At 41.5% G+C, this 19681-nt stretch overlaps 1 protein-coding gene and 1 long non-coding RNA gene across 6 annotated transcripts in view; one reads left to right on the top strand and one right to left on the bottom strand.

The window, feature by feature from the left end:
* The window catches only part of ASAP1 (ArfGAP with SH3 domain, ankyrin repeat and PH domain 1), a 147942-nt gene that overhangs the window by 111538 nt on the left and 16723 nt on the right, over positions 1-19681 (bottom strand). The window contains 2 exon segments of the mRNA XM_050313880.1: positions 6800-6929; positions 17652-17738. Coding sequence (XP_050169837.1) covers positions 6800-6929; positions 17652-17710 — 189 coding nt within the window. The 5' untranslated portion in view covers positions 17711-17738.
* The window catches only part of LOC126639536 (uncharacterized), a 105496-nt gene continuing 93345 nt past the window's right edge, over positions 7531-19681 (top strand). For 3 of the 5 annotated variants that reach the window (XR_007628834.1, XR_007628830.1, XR_007628829.1), the window contains exons 1-4: positions 7561-7658; positions 8277-8335; positions 8789-8913; positions 17663-17811. This is a non-coding gene — a long non-coding RNA (uncharacterized LOC126639536). Of the gene's footprint in view, positions 7659-8276; positions 8336-8785; positions 8914-17662; positions 17812-19681 lie in introns of all 5 variants that reach the window. The other 2 variants (XR_007628832.1, XR_007628831.1) reach the window with 2 other exon arrangements.

Genomic DNA, 19681 nt, shown 5'->3' with positions numbered 1-19681 from the left:
TAAGTTTCTATTTCTGCACTATGAAAGAATTCTATATTTCTCCTGTTAAGAAACGTAACAAGAAGGATAAAACAAGTAAGGTCAAGATGGAGGTGGCTATTAAAAGGAAAGAAAAACCATGACTTTTTCTTAGGCTTACCCATAGTAAAAACAGAACTTCAGGCCTTTCCTTTCACCGGTGAGTAAAAGAGACAAGGAGGCCACATGTGCACCCACATGCACATCTACATGTACAAAGGGGAAAATGGGATCCTCACAGCATTTTGTTATTTTTTCACAGGAGCTTTAAAGGAAATATTTTCCATAATCACCACAATCAAGCCCTCTGTCCTCATAAATCTTACTTGTCACAATGCTTATACAAAGCCTCAGCATTAGCCCAGTAATATGTACAACCCAATATATACATACATAGATATAGATAAATAACACAGATCAACACTGTCTCTTTAGGAATGCAAAATAACTTTGTTGCCTTTCTTAGCAGAGAATTCACTTTCAGCTACACTCCTTCAGGAAAGGAAACTCACGCTATTATCTCAGGAGTCTTCCTTTGCACTCACCAATAAACTTTAGGCCTCTTGATCAGTATCAATCAAACCTGATGGAATAGTGTCTAAGAGAAGTACCATGGCACTTTTTTTAGAACACGCTTATATGGCCTACCTCTACATCTGAAATAATACTTGTAATTAACATTCTGGGCTTGATTCTGCCTAATGATTTTATTGCAAGGCACTATCCCATTCAAATAAGATGTGATCTCTCTTACAATTATCCTCTGTAAATTTCTTTCACATCTGCTTTTTAAAATTATTAACAACCATCTTCATTCACATCATTAAAAATCACAACAATAGCTATGAAAATTGATTTTTACTCATTGGAAATGACATCAACCAATCTCACTCTGTTCTGAATCATTCACATGCAGTTTTTCAGTGACACGACGCTGAAACACAAACATGGGTTTGTGGGCTGTTTCCCCTGCTTTCTGTTTTGTTCAAAGTACTTTTTTTACTTTTTATTGCTTTTTAACTACAGAAGGTGTCTCCGCAGGACTCCAACCTAAACATTAAACCCAACTTTAAGTCAAGTCACTTAAAACAGTCTCTCCTCCATCAGGGCCGAGTTCCCATGACTACACGGTACACACTCCCTCAGGATTTACCTGCATGGCATACTGAAAAGAGAGCACCAAAGAGCACTTTCACAGCTTCCTAACTGATGAGCAAACATGAAGAAGCCTGCTGGGAATTCAAAACAAGAAGCAGTACTTCTCAAAAAAACATATGAGCTACTGAAAGCAGTAAGTACATTCAAAAATGTGCCTAAAATGAATACAAATTCTCAAAGGGCAAAGCTAATTCATCTGCCATGACTGAAACTTCGAGCTGCCAGTGAGTATTTCTTGGTTTCCCTTCCATCAGTCACATTTAAGTAAAAGGAGATTGCCTGCTTATTACAGCCGAATGCTTTGACTACTGTCAAATGAAGGGTAAAACTGATTACACACTAAATGCATAAATACTGTAGCATGTAAATATAAAAGCACCATCAGCTGCATTTTTTGCAAGACGGCTATTGTAAATACAGGACACTGCTGTCAACTCCTTCTGCATCACATTTTCAGTATTGTGATGGGGAGTCACCCATGTGCTGACATTTCAGAACACTCAAATGCTCATTTTTTACATCTTTGGTGCCATTTGCCATTCAGTGTAAAAACAGTAACAATTACCTTGAGTTTTATTTACTAGACAAAGAAAATTTTCTTATCTGTTATTTTTAGGATGGTCTGCTACCAAAAGTGCATTTCTTCCAAAACTGAAGATTGCTTGTGGCCTGTTATATAAGAACCAGCTCTTAAGTACAAAGCTCCCTATGATGCAAGACTGTTTCTTACTGCCATAAACGACAGGTTACAAGGTTAGGAAGAGCTGGTTTTAAGTCTAGTGCTGCTGGAGTTGCCTGGATTCACCTTCTAAAAATAAAAATTCATTTTAATTTAAAAAATGAGGAAATACAAAGAATAGCATGTAACAATTTACTTGCTGCAATTATGTTGTAAGAGGTGATGCTTCAAGAGAAAATTCAAGAGAAATTAAGTGATGGAAACAATAGAAAAATTTCTTTCTCTTCAGACATACACATATAATAGATTCAACCACTTTTCACAGTCCAGGCTGATGAACAAAGTCGGTGCATAATACCAACAAAAAGTTGATTTAGAATGGAAGTGCTCCATTCAAGTTTTACAGAAGTACAACAGCAAAACAGGCATCAAATAGTAAAAATCAGCATCAGAAACAACTGCAGTTATTCTTTGTCATCAGTTTTTAACTGTCCCTTCTTATCTACCAGCCTGTCTAAAGGGATTTTAAATATTTAAGCTTAACCACTGTATCTCAAGACAGCCCTGGATGACATCTGCTACTAACTGCCTGGTCATGACAACTGAGTTATCCCTTGAGTGCAAAGATGTCCTTTCAGCTGGAGCTGGGACACAGCAGAATCAAGACAGTCTTGTGGTGATCCCACATGTGCACTACTTATTCTCGGAACAGATGTCATCATTCCCTAAAAATTCCAGCTAGCTCACAAAGTAATAACTCAACAATTAAAGTCAACTCTTCAAAATCTAATTGAGTAACAAAAATCATGGAGCTTCTGTAGATATAAAAGTATGTCTGGTCAGAACAAAGCAGAGGCATTTTTAAAGATTGTATCACAAATCTGTCTATATTTAGTATTTCAACTTTTTTCTTTAAAAAAGCAATTAACCACTCATCTACATATGCCATAATTCCTTCTTCATATGAATATTATAGAATTATATTATGTTTGGGTTGAAAGAGACCTTAAAGATCATCTTATTCCAGGCCCCCTGCCATGGGCAGGGACACCTTCCTCTAGACCAGGTTATTCAAGGCCCCAACCAACTTGGCTTTGAACACTTCCAGGGACGGGGCACCCACAACCTCTCTGAGCAACCTTTTCCATTGTCTCATCCCTCTCACAGTAAAGAATTTCTTCCCTGCATCTAATTCAGTTTAAAGTCATTCCCCCTTGTCCTATCACTCCACGGTCTTGTAAAACGTCCCTCTCCAGCTCTCTTGTAACCCCCTTAAGGCACTGGGAGGTTGCTCTAAGGTTTCCCTGGAACCTTCTCTTCTCCAGGCTGAACAACTCAACTCTCTCAGCCTCTCTAAAGAGGAAAGGTGTTCCATTCCATAAAACTTTTCCCAGTTGCAAAAAGAAAAATACTTTTTTTTTTTTTTTTTTTTTTGGCAAGAACTTAACTTTATGCTGAAGGAATCAACAGAAAGCAGTAGAGATTGCAAATTCTCTCAAATTAGACTTTGACTACATTGTAATGGCTTGTTTCTCCCTCTACAACTTTGAAAAACAGCCCTATTATTTTAGCAATAGAATGAACCTTAAAATTTGTGTCTACCTGAGGCAATCACATAACACTCCTGCTTTAAAAATAAAAATGTCATAAAGAAAAAAAATATTTCAGTTTTTGGTAACTACTATATAAGATGCCTAAGCCTGGCTGCAAAGATGGTAGGGTCTTTTTCTTTTTTAGCTTTGTCTCCTGAAAGGAAAAAAACTTGCAAATATTTGGAAGTTTCAGTATTTTAAACAATGTAGCATGAAACCTTCCTATTCAATAAACTGCTACGTAGTAGCATGTTCTTACTCCCTGCCTTGATACTATTACAGCAAATTTAAATAAAGTTTGCCTTTGTATTTTGTTGGGCTTTCCACTGAAAACTCATCAAATGCAAAGTCATCGGAATCAGTAAACATGTCTGCTGAAAACATGTAAGCCTGTCAGCTGAAACTTGTCCCAGAATTGCATCTAACAGGATCCAAAATCTCCTCTGAAAAGAATTTAATTATAACAGGAAAAAAAATTATAGCTAGGAGATAATATATAGCAATTTAGGTAGCTGAACAGACTGCCCTTCTACTGATAGGCAAGCAAGTGAGAAAATCAGCAAATGAGTCTATCACCTATTTTATTATTTCAGAAAACTTGTTAATTGTGATTAAGGAAGACTAAGTTCATAATTTTGTAGTAACTTCAGGGGTCTAGATAGAGGCCCACATATACACAAGACCATCTATTTCTTTTATTCACAGTAGTTTATGCAAAGATGGTTCTGATCTAACCACTGATCTGAGCTATGGTAGGAATCACACCAAACTGAGAGGCTGGAAAACATATCTAACTTTTGTTAAACCTGTTTAATTCCCCTTCCATTTCTGTTCAGAAAATAGTTCTCGTTTGCAATCTTGTTTAGAATAAAGAAACTAATTAGTTTATCCACAAACTAGCTTATAGTCACTGATGTAGGTGGAAGTTGTGCTGAATTAAATTAGCTGTAAAATAATGACCTAAGATACTTCAGGCAGCAGCGCCACAACAGCACAGAGCCTGACACTGCCTGCAAAAACCCAGTGAGAGCTCCAACCCAGATGCAACACTCAGTTAAAGATCAAACAGCTGCAAGGATGGAATCATCCCCTTTGCCTTAACACAGGAGGCTCAAAACTGAAGTTTGGGCGCTGTTTGAAATTCTTCAGTCACCCCTGATGCATGGACAAAGCAGCAGGAGGTACAGAACACCCACCTCAACCACTCATTTTCCAGCCCCTGTTTCACAGCACCCACTGCCTTAGGTAAGCAGGTGTACAGAAACCAGCCCAGCCTGAAAGCAGCAGCAGCAAAACTGTGCCTTTATTGTAATTGTAGCTTGCATACACAAAGGCTCCAAAGGAGCACTTCGCCTGCCACATCCTGACCATCTGTATTTCTCCATGCAAATTAATAAGCACAAATTTAGGAGAGTTGCGGATTTTTTTGCACATATAACAGTAGAGCTTATTTGCATCTTGTTTTCCATCAAATGAAGCTTTTTTATATTTACAGATAAAAAAAAAATTACAGAAGACAAGCCCAGAATCAGTCTAACCTGCAAACAAGTTAAAGAGAGCACATAAAACAGTTATACAAACAAAAGAAAATAAAGAAACAGCAACGCAAGCACCAGAAGCACCTGCTATTCTTTATTCCTCTGATTTACTGCTGTCAAATCAGACATAAAAACTTTGAAAATATGCACGATCCACACAAATAGTGCAGAACACCGTGTATTTATCTTCTGTATTTTGGTTTTCTTTGGACAGGCATTACCACATTCAGACTGTTCCAATGCATCTCCCAAATCATGAAATCGTTACACTGTATTTTTACCCTGGGAATCACCAGTGATAACAAAATATGTATTTTTACTTAACTCTACGCATGCTGTCAACTGTACTAATAAGCATATCAATGGCTATACCTATTCCACATAGTTAAGACCAGGGGGCAGCAATACTGTCAAACACAAATTTAACAGGTTGATTTCTGACAAATCTATAAGCAACCACAGCTTAGTTACAAGAGGAAAAGAAGAACAAAACAGCTACAGTTATGGAAAAGCTGCAGAAGTTAACCTAGGTTATATAATAAAAATAAAATACATAATTTTAAATGTGAACTTAATATAACTCAAGCCAGTTGATGTAAACAATATCACTGTTACAATTTTGAACACAGACATTTTTCCACTAAGGCAACTTTAACTGATCTTAATCCTATGGAATTATATTTTCCATAGCCAGGATTATCAGGCAAACACCATAATTAAATAATTAATACTCTTTCCTTGCATACCAAATGTTTTGCTCATGCCAACACATTCAGCAAAACTAAGACTTGTTAAATCCATCTCCTAGATACGCTCTGGCTCCTGAAGAATTGACAAATACTTGATGAACTAAGTGTATAATCCAAAGCAACAACTAACTGCAACCCATGCAACAATAGCAAAAAACCGTCTTCCTCCAGTGTCATTATGCTTGTACCTTCAAGCAAGCACAGGGTAAGAGAAGAGCTATACAGTGCCTTGTTTTAAAGTCATTTGGAAGATATTTCCTCATAACTGCTGACCTAGTCCATAGGAAATCACACTAAAACCTCAACTAGGAAGCAGTAGACTGATATCCCTTAGAAATCAGCTCTGAAAGTTTATCCGTTTTCACACTCCTATTTCTTGAAGCAAAGCAGGGTGAACATTTGAATAACATTCAAATAACGCTCATAACCAGCATGAAAAAAAACCCAACACCAAGGCTTCAAGGTTGAGATGCTGAGACTGTGTAATCACTTCTGCTGCATTATTCTGCTCCTCTCCTTCCACCAGTTTTGTTTTCATATCATTTCCCTCACTCCACATTCATCCCTTCATCCTTACCTCATTTCTTAAACCAAGTCTCCCTTGGCAGATTTCTGCAGTCAGAGTTCTGCGCTGACTTGATTTAATGAGTGGCCAGGGAAAACCTCTATTAACGCTCCCAAACAAAACTCATCCCTCATCTTCCCTCTAAAAATACCAACATTCATGCATTTTTTACTACTGCAACAACCGACAACACCGAAAACATTAAGAACTACCACAGCGATATTTAAGTTCAGACAACTGCTTTACGCACTAATCTTTGAGACGCCAGGGCAGAAAAGCTTTCTGTAACTAGCTCAACACAAGAGCAAAGTCCCACAATTAAAAGACCAGATTACATGCATACCAACGCCTCTGGCTCCCGTGGATTTGGGCGGGTGGTGCTGCCCCGTCCCTGATGCTCTCTCAAAGACAAGAGAGGGGAAAAAGAAAAAAAAAAAAAAAGAAAGAAAGAAAAAAGGAAAATAAAAAGGGAATGGAGGGTGTGAGTGTGCATGATTTACCTCTTCCAGCAGCGTGACCGTGTTCCTGCAGTTCTGCAGCCGGGTGGTGAAGCTGGAGGTGGTCGGGGAGTTGTAATCCTCTGTGGTCTCGGCGATGAACTCCGACACGGTGATCTGGTCCGGCATGATCCTGCCCCACCGGTAAAGCCCAGGAGGAGCCGAGCACACAGATCCGGAGCGAGGAGAAGCCAAGTTTCGAAGGGGGCGGGGGGAGGAAAGAAAACGGAGAATAAAAAAAAAAAAAAAATAAAAAAAAAGGCAGAGGGAAGAAGATGTTAACAGCCAGCAGAGACCCGCAGCATCAAAGCAGCGGAGCCGCAGAGGGAGGCTGAGGCTTCGCCCTCCGCATCCAGCCGCTCTCCGGCCGCCCCCTCCTCCTCCGGGCAGGAGGTGAAGGGGGAGAGGCCCCCGCACGGCGCCCCTCGCTCGGCCCCGCCGGTGGGGAGCGCTCCCGCCGCCCCTGAGCACCCAGCCCGGCCCGGCCCCGCCGCGGCGCTGCGGGGAGGGCGGCGGGAAAGGGGAGCGGCGACCGCGCCGGAGCTCAGCCCCTTTCCCCACCCGCGCCGAGTTCCCCCACGCCTCCCCCCGCCCCGGGCTCGGCCGCGGCTCCCGCCCGAGCGGATCACTGACTTGTGCGGGCTCGGGCTGCGCCCCCGGCCGGGCAGAGGCGGGGCCGGGCCGGGCTGGGCGGCTCCGGGGCGGGCGCGGCCCCGCTGACGGGCACGGCTCGCGGGCACGCGCCGCGCGCCGCCGCCGCGGCCGGGGGACAACGAGGAAGCGGCTCCGCGCAGGCGCGGCCGCCCCTCCTCCCCCGGCCCCGCCGTGAGGGAAGGGGGGCCGTGGTAAGGGTATGGTGATGGTGTGTCTTTTTCCATTTTCTTACGATAGAAAAGGGGTTTTTTTTGGTGAAAGCAGGCAAGGTCGCGGAGTGCTGGGTCCCAGCGCTGTCACCAGCCGGGGGGAATGGGCTTCCCGTGCCGTGTGGCGGCGCGGAGGGACCGCGTGCCCGCCCCGCGGTCCAGGGAGCCCCCGGGGCGAGCCTGAGGGGCTGCTTCTTTTTCATCTTTCTTAAGTCCGTCACGGCCGGTCGGAGCCCCATCCGCCGGTGATGCAAAGCCGGGGATGTCGTGCAGCCCCCGCTGACAGAGCCGTCCCATTCCGCAGCCTGGCTGTGCAGGTTTTTACCCTCCTCACACTTCGTTAATTTTTAAGAAGTCCTCCTGTGTCTCAGAGAAGCTGCCGTGGCCGATTATGTATTACCTGAGCCTTCCCAGAGCGAGGGCTGTGTCTGTGCTGCGATGGCTGGGTCGCAGCAGGAGCAGCGCTGCCCCGAGACCTGAACGGCGGGGGTGGCAGACCCGAGTCCCCTCCAAAGCACTATTTCTGAATAAGTTAACATATCCTTTTTTCCATCATTGCGTCATGTAACTCAGGGAACTGACAGACAGCTCTAATGATATTTTTTTTTTTTTTTTAGCTAGGGTTTTGGGACCCATATGTTCCTTTCTAAAGAAGGCTAAGTCTCAGGAGGCTCAGGTAATTATGGTCATCTGCTGTATCAGTGTGATTTATTTAGCCACACTATGTGATTTCCTACTCTTTGTGTTTGTGATTCTATTCACATAAGCTCGGCCATTCAGGAATGGGAAATATACTCAAGTCTGAACAACTGAAAGTGAGCAATATTATATGGCTATATCTATTTCAAAAGTTTTTATATTATCTCTATAAGGACCTACTGCATTATTATGCACTTAGGCTTTTACATGGGTTTGTATGCGATTTTAATAAAATGACTATACAACTCAAAAATAGTTGACAGTATCAACTGAAGACTGCAATGCCTGAGTAAGCATAAAAAGGAGATACCTGATTTGTGTATACCCATAAAAAATGATTTGTATGCAGTTCTGCCAGAAAAAATATGACCAATACTGCTGAGAAATGGTCCTGCCTGAACATGTTTCTTTGATTTCATTGCCTTAGCAGAAGCCCTCCATATGGCCATGTGATTGCTGTTGCTGCTGCTGCTGCTTCTTCACGTGATCCAGCTTTCTGGCACAAAGGCTCGGAGCTCGTACAGATGATTGTTAAACATCATGAGACTCTGCAAGGTAGAGTAGGCAAGAGGAGGAGGAAGCCAAGAAAAGAACTGTGTGGGAGTTGCACTGAAAAATGGATTTGGGGAAAAAAAAAAATCAAACCTGAAGCACTGAATAAGTGGCTGGAGGGGTAGGAAGAAAATCAGTTGAGGATCGCGTTCGTAAGAGCAGTGGAGGAGGAAGAGAGATTAAGAAGATAAAAATGGCTGGTGGCATCGGAAGCATTATAGAGAGTGAAGAACTGGCTGGGGGGTTGGGCCAGGGAAGAGCAGTTGGTAGCATCCAAAAGAGCTGTTTTGGCATGCCCAGCCTGCACGGAAACTAGATGGGTGAGGGACTAGGGTATGGCCTGAGGGCCAAACAGGGTCTCTGTGGTCATCCCTTGTAATTTCCTGCAGAACATCAATCATGGGCTGTCACACAGCTGTTCCTGGGCCAGACCTGTGGTCTGCACGTCAGACATGGTGTTCACGTTAGGAAAGGTCCTGATCCCTCTCTAGCAGATATCAAGTGAGGATAAATCCATTGCACTGATGGGCTAACTGGTTTAATTAGTTGGGTACTCTCACTGTTAAGGTTGAACTGTTCCTCTTCAGGTTGTAGTTATTGAGTTTGAGCACTGGTCTCTGGACTGTAAAATAACCTTATGTGCTATCCCAAACAAATCCTACCCGAGGGAGTGCAGACAGAAGCTGGACATACTGCTAAAGATGTAATTTCTTCAATACTATTTTGAGAAAATTTAAGCTGCAGAAATCAAGAGCATGTTCAACTAAGAAGGGGAGTAGGCAGGCCAGGGAAACTGGAGCAGTGAAGAGTGACAGAAGTGAAAGCTGAGTAGAGAGTAACAGCAGCTGAGCTTCTATGTTACCTCATCAGAGAAAAAAGTTATCTTTTGAAATGAAATATTAAATATATAAAAAGTAGAATGAATACAGAAGAAGAATACTGGTAAATAAAGAGAACAGCACAAGGCCTAAAGAAAAAAGGAAGATCAGTAGCTACCAATCATAATTGCCTTTTTTTTTTTTTTTTTTTTGACAGTTCTGAAATTGTTAACTGTTAAAGAGAACATGGTGCTCTGTTTTGCTGCACAGAAGCATCATTTCCCTTCCCCTATACAAATGTTAGTAGAGAAAATAGCCCTGTGGGCATGACCTCTTTAGGCTTGGATTATCTTCACTTAAACTCACTGGAAGCAAGATTAGTTAATTATGTGATGTTAATAAAAGTAAATTATACAAGCTACCTATAAAAATGTGCTTAGGTTTAAAGTGGTCAAATTATGTAAGTATTTCACATAACGTTCAGTGGATTTCAGATTTAACCATGTTTCCTGTTTTGAATTGCGATCAGTATCTGAGATGCAATTCTAAATTTGTAGGATGCACCTCTCTACAAATTGTCACTAACTGAAATCACTGTTTCACTTCACAAATGTCAAAGAATAATCATCAGGGTGTGAAAGTTATATTTCACAGCGTCTGCTCTAACGCTATCTTAGTCTGTGCTAGATCCTGGGGGAGGCTGTGCTGCAGCCTTTTTCTCATGGAAGGCTTGCCAATGAAGTAATGCTTATCTCACTCCCCTTGGTATTCTGAAGTTAAATGCATCTCTGTGTCCATCCTGGGACAAGCTAGTGCTGGTGAGGATCATGGAAACAGCACTGGAAAGCACACACTTTACTGCTGATGCACTGCAGTCAAGGAACCTGTGCTGTCTAGCTATCCCACCCGGTGTTTCAGTCTACAAATCCATTTAATTCCCCAGCTTTTTGTACTGTGATCGCCACAGGAGAGTTAATTACAGCAAATTGATAATAATTCTGCAATACTGGTGATAGTCACCATGTTTAGGGAGAGGCTAAAGAATATAGCAGTGACAGTACAAACTACTAGCACAGGTGTTGTGCAATAAACGGAATAGCAACGGTAGTATATTTCATTTTATAGACCTCTAGACAGCTTATATTTAGATTGAGATCATCAGTTCATTCACAAGCACTGAGCAGGAGTCATCAGGTGATGATGACTGTTGTCATCATTGCAAACTTTGCAGCATGACCAATATGTGCTGGAGGTGAAGAGCTACATGGCACTTGCACAGTTCTTCACATCATCAGTGCAATTAACTGTTGAAACCACACAGTGGTAAGGTAGAGAACAAGATTATCTTTCCACTGTAGATAAGGAGCCAGATAGAGGAGCCTGTGGCCCTTCTGTGTTTGTGGCTGTCAAGCTTTAATCATGCAAAGTCAGCTCTTCAGGGTATCAACACCTCATCTGGGCAGAAGCTGGTGGCGGATCTCCTGTGGGATATGCTTATGCTGCCCGCAGAGAGCAGCCTCAGGACCACCCTGAGGTCACATTTCCCTGCTGCATAGGAAGCAGGCTCACAGATACAAACCACAAAGGTGTGGCTGCTGCTTGGCTTTTGTAAACAAGCTTGACCCAAGTTCCTGGCTATGCACCAAACCCTGCCATCAAGCATGCTCAGACAAGCTGCCTCCAGGGCCATTTGCAGCCTGTCAGCGCGGTGCTGGAGGGAGTTGTTAGCTGGAGAAGGAAATCACTATGCACAGCGCTACTGTGCAGATGACTCCTTTTGCTTAGTACAGGCATAGTCATGCCAGGATCTCACGTGTCAAATTTGGGGTTTTATGATTGTCAAGTATGAACAAGATAATTCCACTTTGCAAATATGGGTTTACATCTACACTCATTTCTTTGCTTGCAAGGTTCCCATCTTGACTGTTACTGCTGATAAAAATGATGTAGATTAGACATTAGTGTTTAGTTAAAACATCAAATCATTGAAATTCACATGCTTTTGTTAGTAAACGACATAGTTGTTCTTTTTATGCTCTTTAACGTCTTCACCAACATGGAGAGTGTCACCAGCTCAGCAGCAAATAGCAACAGAACTAGTGGTGTGTCAAAAATCATCAGGAAAATATCCTTAGGCTATGTTTCTCTACTATACTCTATCCTGAATACATTTGTGGTTTGGTGTTAGATTTATCCATTTCAGCTAAACACAGCAGTCAGCATTACTTCCCATCCTCCTCCTGATCCTAACTCACTGTATGAGATTCCTGTATGACATAAGACAGCTATGGCGTTTGATACCCAATAAAACTGGTTTGAGATTCCCCAAGAAAATGTCTATATGGTAAATTGCTGTTGCTGTATTTTTGTAATATTATTTTCAGATAACTTCTGACAAAATTAGTGGGAAAGGCTTATATGAGTTTATGGCCATAAGTACAAGAATATCCACAAATATTTCTGAACATCAGCAGTTTGAGTTGAATGTTGGGCTTAGAGGATAAAAGAAGCTTCAAATCAACAAGAATCTCAGCAGGCTGAGTTTTGCTTTTGGTTTTGGAGTATCTCATGTGCTAAAACTCAGTAAACTTTTTTTTGTTAATGGAACTCCCATAGTTTTGTTTTGAAAAACAAAACCACCCCATTTATGTAAGGACATGCAGCATCATCACTTTGTACTTCAGTGGGAAATGTTTAGTCAGGAGGCACTTCACCTCCAGGAGCTGTGTCCTCTCAGAGGAAGGCCCCAACAGCTGAGTGAGCCTTGTAGAAAATGTAACAACTACATATTTTAACCTGCAGCATGTTTACACATTTAATATCACATAAGTGCACGATGTACTCACAGGAAAAGGCAAAACCTATTTTAAACATTGAAGCCTACATCACACATTGTGATGGGTGCTAATTTGCTTGAAGGAAACTTATATGGTAAACTGCAGAGTGTTTCTGATTAAGAAAGAAGGCTGTTGGCTTTGACATTTGCAAACAAATCCTTGAAATGATTGTGTTGCTGGGACAGAACAGTCAGGTAATTTTCCAGTCAAAGGAAACTGTTCTCGTCTATATCATATTGCTGTATATGCGGAAAACCAAAATCCAGGCTCAGGAAACATGCTGATTGCAATTCTGTGGGTTTAGGTGACAGTATCTACTACATGAGCTGCACCAACAATTTGTGTTGCTGCTGTGACTGTTTTCAATACAAGGATCAGCTGATTTCAGTTTTAATATGGCATCTCTGAGCAGTTGTCTTCATTTGGTATTTAAAATGAGATACGAAAACATAAGCAACTGTCTCAGAAACTACAGTATTAGTTTAAAAGCCTTTTAGCACTAACAATAGTGGCCTAAACAGAAGGTTCTTTTTGCATTCTTTCAATATTAATATGATAGCAAAAAGAGAACTCATTGTGTTCTCATTATAAATGACATTTTGGTAACATTAAGATCTTGCAGTTTTAACACTATGTGTACCAAATGAAAAAGATTAAATCACAACATCAGAAATATTCTGCTGAGTGATATGTTTTCCATCTTATTTACTTCAATGTCCTGGGTGAGCAGCTTGGCTGAATGATAAGTAAGCTCAAAGAGTGATCTCAAAGGGCAGCTGAAAATAACAGCACTGAAAATGGAGTGCAGCGTTGAGTTACACAAGATTAAGCTGACTAATCTGCTGATTCAGTTTTGCCTTTGTTTTTTGGTTTTGTCATGCAAGATCAAGAGTCATGCAGAGAAACGGGTAATGGCATTCCAGGCTAACAATGACAATACCATCAACAAGCAATGGGCTTTTCCCCTGCAACCTCTGCATCCTCCAGAGAGGAAACAGGAAAATGCTCACCTGTGGCAAGAGCAGCAGGCTCAGGACAGGGAAGGAGTGTTCTTTTGCTTGTTACAGGTGTACTGAATTTGGTATTTCTATTTCACAGAAGTTTTTTGTTAGAGTTTAAGAACCTCATTTAGGAAACCTTACGTCAGTTCATAGGAAGTGTAATACTGCATATGAGGGCCCTAGGAGGGAAGCCGTACCAGGAGTGGCTGAGGTCGCTTGGTTTGTTCAGCCTGGAGAACAGGAGACTTGAGGGGAGACCTCATTGTGGTCTTCAACACCCTCATGAGGGGAAGAGGGGGGGCTGACAGTGATCTTTTCTCTTTGGTGACCCGTGACAGGACCCTAGGGATTGGTATGAAGCTGTGTCAGCAGAGTATTAGGCTAGATAATAGGAAAAGGTTCTTCCCCAGAGGGTGGCTGGACACTGGAACAGGCTCCCCAGGGCAGTGGTCACAGCACCAAGCCTGCCAGAGTTCAAGAGGCATTTGGACAATGTTCTTAGGCATGTGGGGTGATTCTTTGGACTGTCCTATGCAGGGCCAGAAGTTGAACTTGGATAATCCTTGTGGATCTCTTCCACCTCAGGATATTCTATGATTCTGTGTGTCAGGAGAGAAAAGATTCAAAATACAACCCTTACAACATCTTCAGAATATAAAAGCAGCAGCAGCAGCATACTCCTCTATAAGGACTGTAGATTGGACAGCCCAAAGATATCAAACTCTTATGAATGCTGATGGATAAGAAAATTGTCAGTGGAACCACTGGAAAGTTTAACCCTTTCCCATGGTGTGAATGAGAGCCTGCTCTTTGCTCACAGAGATGGTCATTTAAGAACTGCTTACCCCTGGGAGCTGCTCTCCCAGCAGTTCCCACCATTACTGCTTTGGTGAGGCTGAGGACCAGCACAGGGAAACCTGTCAGTGGTTATCCTTGCATTCCTGACCCTGAGGAATCCTTGGAGGATTGTTGGAAGGGCACTGCAGGCACATTGGCATGAGAGCAGGCCAGGTCAGTGGGATTGCAAAGGACAAGATGAAGCCAATATATTATGAAAGGGTACTCTGACTGAAACAAGAAAAATAAGAGTCCTTCCAAAGCAGGAATCATAGTAGCTGAATGCTTTTTTTTTCCTTTTTTTTTTTTTTTTTTTTTTTTTTTTTTTTTTTAATATGAGAAATACCAATGACTAAAATCGGAGAGTGATACTGCAGAAATGAACATGTTGCAGGGCAGCTGGCATAGCAGGCTCTCCAAAATAAAAAGGGAATGAAATAAAGACTCAACCCACATTGCAAACATTTCAATATTTTCTCTTTCCCTCTGGAAGCGATGTGGCTGTGTCATTACCAGGCACATCTCTGGTTCTACCTAAGCAGCTAAATGTATGCTGATGGCGGCTTGCGTTTTGCCTGCAGTGAAAATGGAGGTTCAGACCCAAAGGAACCTGGGAAGTAGTTTGAAAATGAAATGAAGGTTCTGTACACCTGGGGTCATGTCCTTGGGGTGCCACTCATGGCTCCAACATGGCATTTGATCTCTGTGTGCATCGTTTCTCTATCTGTGGAATGCAGACAATCACATTTATTTTTCTAGGTGAAAGCACACTGGGCTTTTACGACAAGTACTGCTATATCAGAACTAAGTATTTTTACTATACATTATATTGTAAGAGTTTAAAAAACTAGCTGAAAGATTAGATGGGTTCCCAGACCAAACAATTTTTTCAGCATTTTATTGGATAGACAAAAAGGTTTGGCCGGTAAATTAAAGAGTTTCTTTCTGCTAGGTGGTCATGATGTGAGAATATAAAGCAGAAAGATCTGGTTTTGTGATGGATTTCCCCCTCTGTATTATGATTTTATTAGCATAAAATCAGTACTTTGGGGAAGAAGAGGGACTAAGACCCTAAACAGAGGCACAGAACTCTTTTGTGCCTTTACACAAGCTTTGCTAAGACGCGGTTTGCAGACATGAATGTGTATGAACCTACTGAGTTGAAGTTCAAATGCTGGCTTATAGTGTTGACTGAGCATACTTCATTTCTTAATTTCCTAAATAGCATCTTGTTAGAGAAATGCTGGAAATAAATCTGCAGATGTTGGATGTTATAAAAAAGGTCCTTGCAAACCCTGAACTTACTGGTCCATCTGCATTTCCTTCATATAAGCTACTATTTTCAAAGATGCATCACTTGGCCATGGTCTGGACTTGAACGTAGCATAGTTCAAGTTTTCAATGCCCGTTGGTTTTTGGTGGGTTTTTATTTTGTTTCGGGTTTTTTGTCTATTTGTTTGCTTTATTAGATGGATCAATATGTTTAACAGTACATAAGACCTGAAATAATTTGAGGCATATCTGCTTTAATGCTCAAGCAAAAATTACTTATATTTAAAATTATGGTCTGCATGTTTTTTTAATGTAGATATTTGAATGTTGAAGTTGTGGGGTTCTGTTAAAACTCAGGATGGCAGATAACCATATGGAAGCTTTTGGAAACTAGTCTTACTGTGTGAACCAAATCTCTGTTGGGTCAATGTTCATGTGGTGCTAAATGAAATAAAGAAGTACAGAATTTCAGTCTAGAAGTTCACCACAGCAGCCCCTTTCTCTGATTACTCATTTGCTTCTACTTTTAACCACTGAGTGTGAGCTTGCGTCTTCCTGTGTTAACTGGCTCTCTTGTCGAGAGTGACCATCTACTCATCTGTCCTGCCTCTAAAGGATTTTTTAAAATCAATGCTCATCCCAGAAGATTTGAAAGGGGGGCAGAAAAAATGTCATAATCCTTCAGTTCTTAAAAGTGTTGTGGGAAAATAGAGATGAGCAGAGGAAAAAAATGTTTTATGCCTCCATGGATAGGAAAGGCTCACCATCACCTTGGTCTTTATCAAGATGATCAGTGTGGGAGAAAGATCCTTGAAGTGTCCCAGTAATGGGAAAAGTTTCAGTGATGTTTTAAACCTCCTCAGGAACTGCAGTCACGACAAAAATATGAAACTGGGTTTAATTAATTTCAGAGAACTTAGCACTACTTATTTTCTTGTTGGTGGTTGTGTTTTATTTCTCCAAGAAAATCTAGGAGCAGTAGGACATAAAAATGTAAGTACTGTTTCAAAATCAAATAAGAATGTCCAGCTTAAGAGCTTCATACTTTTTCAAAGATGATTGTTTGACTTCTGAACTCTTGCTTATTTAAGACATCATGGACTTAAAAAGGAAAAATATGTGTAGCCATGTGACAAAGCAAATGCACCAAAGGAGGATTTATTCAGTTTTCAGAAGATCAGCAGCAGTGATTCACCCTCTTGGCTGGTCTGGAGTGCAATATGGTCAACTAATTCCTCCAGGGAGGAAGAAAAGATGAAAGTCCCACAGCATTGCGATGGTCACAGGGAGCAGTGACCTGTGCCAGGGCAGCTCCAGCCACTGCTCCAGGTACAAAGAACACTGCAGCCTTAACCATCAGTGCTGTGGTTCAAGTCAGGCAATCCAAATGTAACTTTTAGTGGTTCAGTGAAACACAGTGAAAACTTTAAAACAAGAGCACTCACCATCCAGAGACTGAATAAACAAAAGCATATTTAGACAACTGTGTGCTGTTCAGCACTTTACATCACGCAAAGAGAGTCCCTTCTCTTTTCAAGCCCCCGCACAGATCTTGCCATAGATTTTTCAGGCTGATCTCAGAGATTTGTTGTTTTCAAAGTTAAAACAACATCAGTTACCAGATCAAGATGAGTTGAAAGGAGGGTCCTTTTTATTCCCTGTGCCCCTTATCCAGCTTTGAAATCTATTACAGAAAAGCAAAATATGTAATAAATGTGTTTGTTTCAGTATGTGCTCAGGTGATCAATGTTTTGTAAGGATTTACTGATTTATTGGAATTTTTGATCCTTGGAAGGATCAATAGTTTAGACTTTTTCTGAGAAGCACCTACTGTAGTAATGTCCAAAGTGGCATTAAACAGAGAAAAAAACCCACTTGCAGGTATTAAAATTGATAAAACCAATGTCTTTTGGGTTTATTTTTCATAGATTCTCTTTAACCTGATTATTTATATTTATGTCTTTTGTCTTTCTTACCGATTCCATAGTGAATCTCTTGAAGAAAAGCTTGAAAGCCTGGATGCTGAAGATCTCATGTCTCATCTGTCACGACCAGAAACCTACCTAGATGAGGAGAAAAGATCAAGGAAGTAAAACTGACCAAACTATGGGACTGACAAGGTCACTTATGCAAACAGTCAGTATGAAACGTCTTTTAATCCTTCAGTTATGGCAATTTATTGTACATTATTTGATCACTGAATTGGATATTTTGAATTTCATTGTGGTAAAGAGATCCATTAGAAATCCCCCAAAAATAACACTTTGTTAAAAATTGCCACAGGAGAGCTTCATTTGGCTAGCTGGGAAGACTCTGTCTAACTCAGTGTGGCAACTACTCACTCAGCTGCACTGAGTGCAGCGCTGGTAACATCATCTGTCCAAGTTGTCTGACACTTCAGAAGACCCTGTTTTCTGATATAACTTCAGTCTAACCATTCAGGCTTAAAATTTCCATGTCAGGTGTATGCACCAGACTGATCTTTTTTGGGAGATGGAGATAAGACTTGAAGGATAAAGAGACTGGGAGCAAGAAGTGTTCTGACAGGGAGCAATCCTGCATGTAAGAGAGGGAAGGAGGGTGTGGGGGGACAGTCACAGCAAGCCATGGAAAAGTGGTTTTGCAGTTTTTCGTCAGACTTCTCTGCCATTATATTGTGTGCTCTTTCCAGTTTAAGTATTGTGTTGCTCTAGGGGAGGGAAGGTGTTAGAGATGCTGCAGAGCCTCAGACAGGTAGGCAGGACTGGCACATACCTTTCACTTTGAGCCCTTCTGGGCCAACCTCCATGTTTGGTCCAAAGGGACAAGGCAGAAAAAGACTGACAGGGTACTGGGGCCAGGTATTTGTGCTGGGAAGGAGAATGCTACACAGAGGAGATTGATTGCCATGAGATGATAAAGCCAGGAGTTTGGGACAAACCACATGAGACAGAGAGATGTGGACTGGGTAAGCTGGCAGAATGAGAGATTGACAAGGACCCCTAAGGATGAGATGGGATCAAACAGAGGAGCTAAGGCAGCACGGGAGTGGGAGGCTGTCCCCAGATCACACCCTTTGCTTGACCAGTCTGCCCATTTTCATTTGAGCATATTACTTGATTCCTTGATTCCACAAGGAAAAGCACATCTCTTCCTCTATAAGTCTTTTTTCTTTTTAACCTTCTGTCTAAGAGAAGTCTGGTTAGGCCTGTTGACCTATTTCCCCAGAGACTGCTGTAGTTTGTTTATGGGTTTTGTCCTGTTTGTTTTGTGTTTCCAGATATGTCATGTGGGTCTGGAGGTTTGCCAACCCTTAACATTAAAAATAACATAGAATAATCCCTGTCTCCAAGACACATGAGATTCAATTAAAAATTGCAACATAAGAATTTTCGGATGGGATGTTACTATCTCATTTTTCCCTTCTGTTTCTGAGCCTTTAGGGTACTTTCAAGTGATGTTGTCAAGAGCTTTTTTGTTATTAGAAGGGCTAGACAGCTCTTTAACCAGCAGATTTCAGATTTTTACATACTGCCTGGAAAGGATCTGAGATTCTACCAGGTATGCCACCAGCTTGGCAGCACAGGAGAGAAAATGGTTATGGGCTCTGCTAGTAAGGAAGAGGTGAGTCCTTTAATTTGAAGTCAAATATGCAAGAGGAGAAGTATCTACCTTAAACCAAGAACATTATGCCTGAATGTTGTGTTACATGCAGGAAAAAGTTATTAGAAGAAGGCCTGCGCACTGCACTGTTTTTTTGTGGGCTGGGAAAGGTCTCCCCTGGCAGACAACTGAGTACCACCAACTTATAGCAAACACATAGCCACCGGCAACCCTGGATCTGATTCAACCCATGATGACATGTCTGCTTAAAATTGTTTAATTTTACAGCACACCTCTTTCTTTTAATTGTATTATCCATCTCCTTAGGCAAAAAAGTCACCTTCATCATCATGGGTTTATACTATTCAAATCAAAGCAAGGAATAAAATATATATAATGGCTCATTGCTTTCTAAATTGGATGC

The sequence above is a fragment of the Myiozetetes cayanensis genome, unplaced genomic scaffold, assembly GCF_022539395.1.
Source record: "Myiozetetes cayanensis isolate MyiCay16 unplaced genomic scaffold, myiCay2020 scf1, whole genome shotgun sequence".
NCBI classification, from domain to species: Eukaryota; Metazoa; Chordata; class Aves; order Passeriformes; family Tyrannidae; genus Myiozetetes; species Myiozetetes cayanensis.
This window is presented reverse-complemented; position numbering and strand designations above follow the sequence as displayed.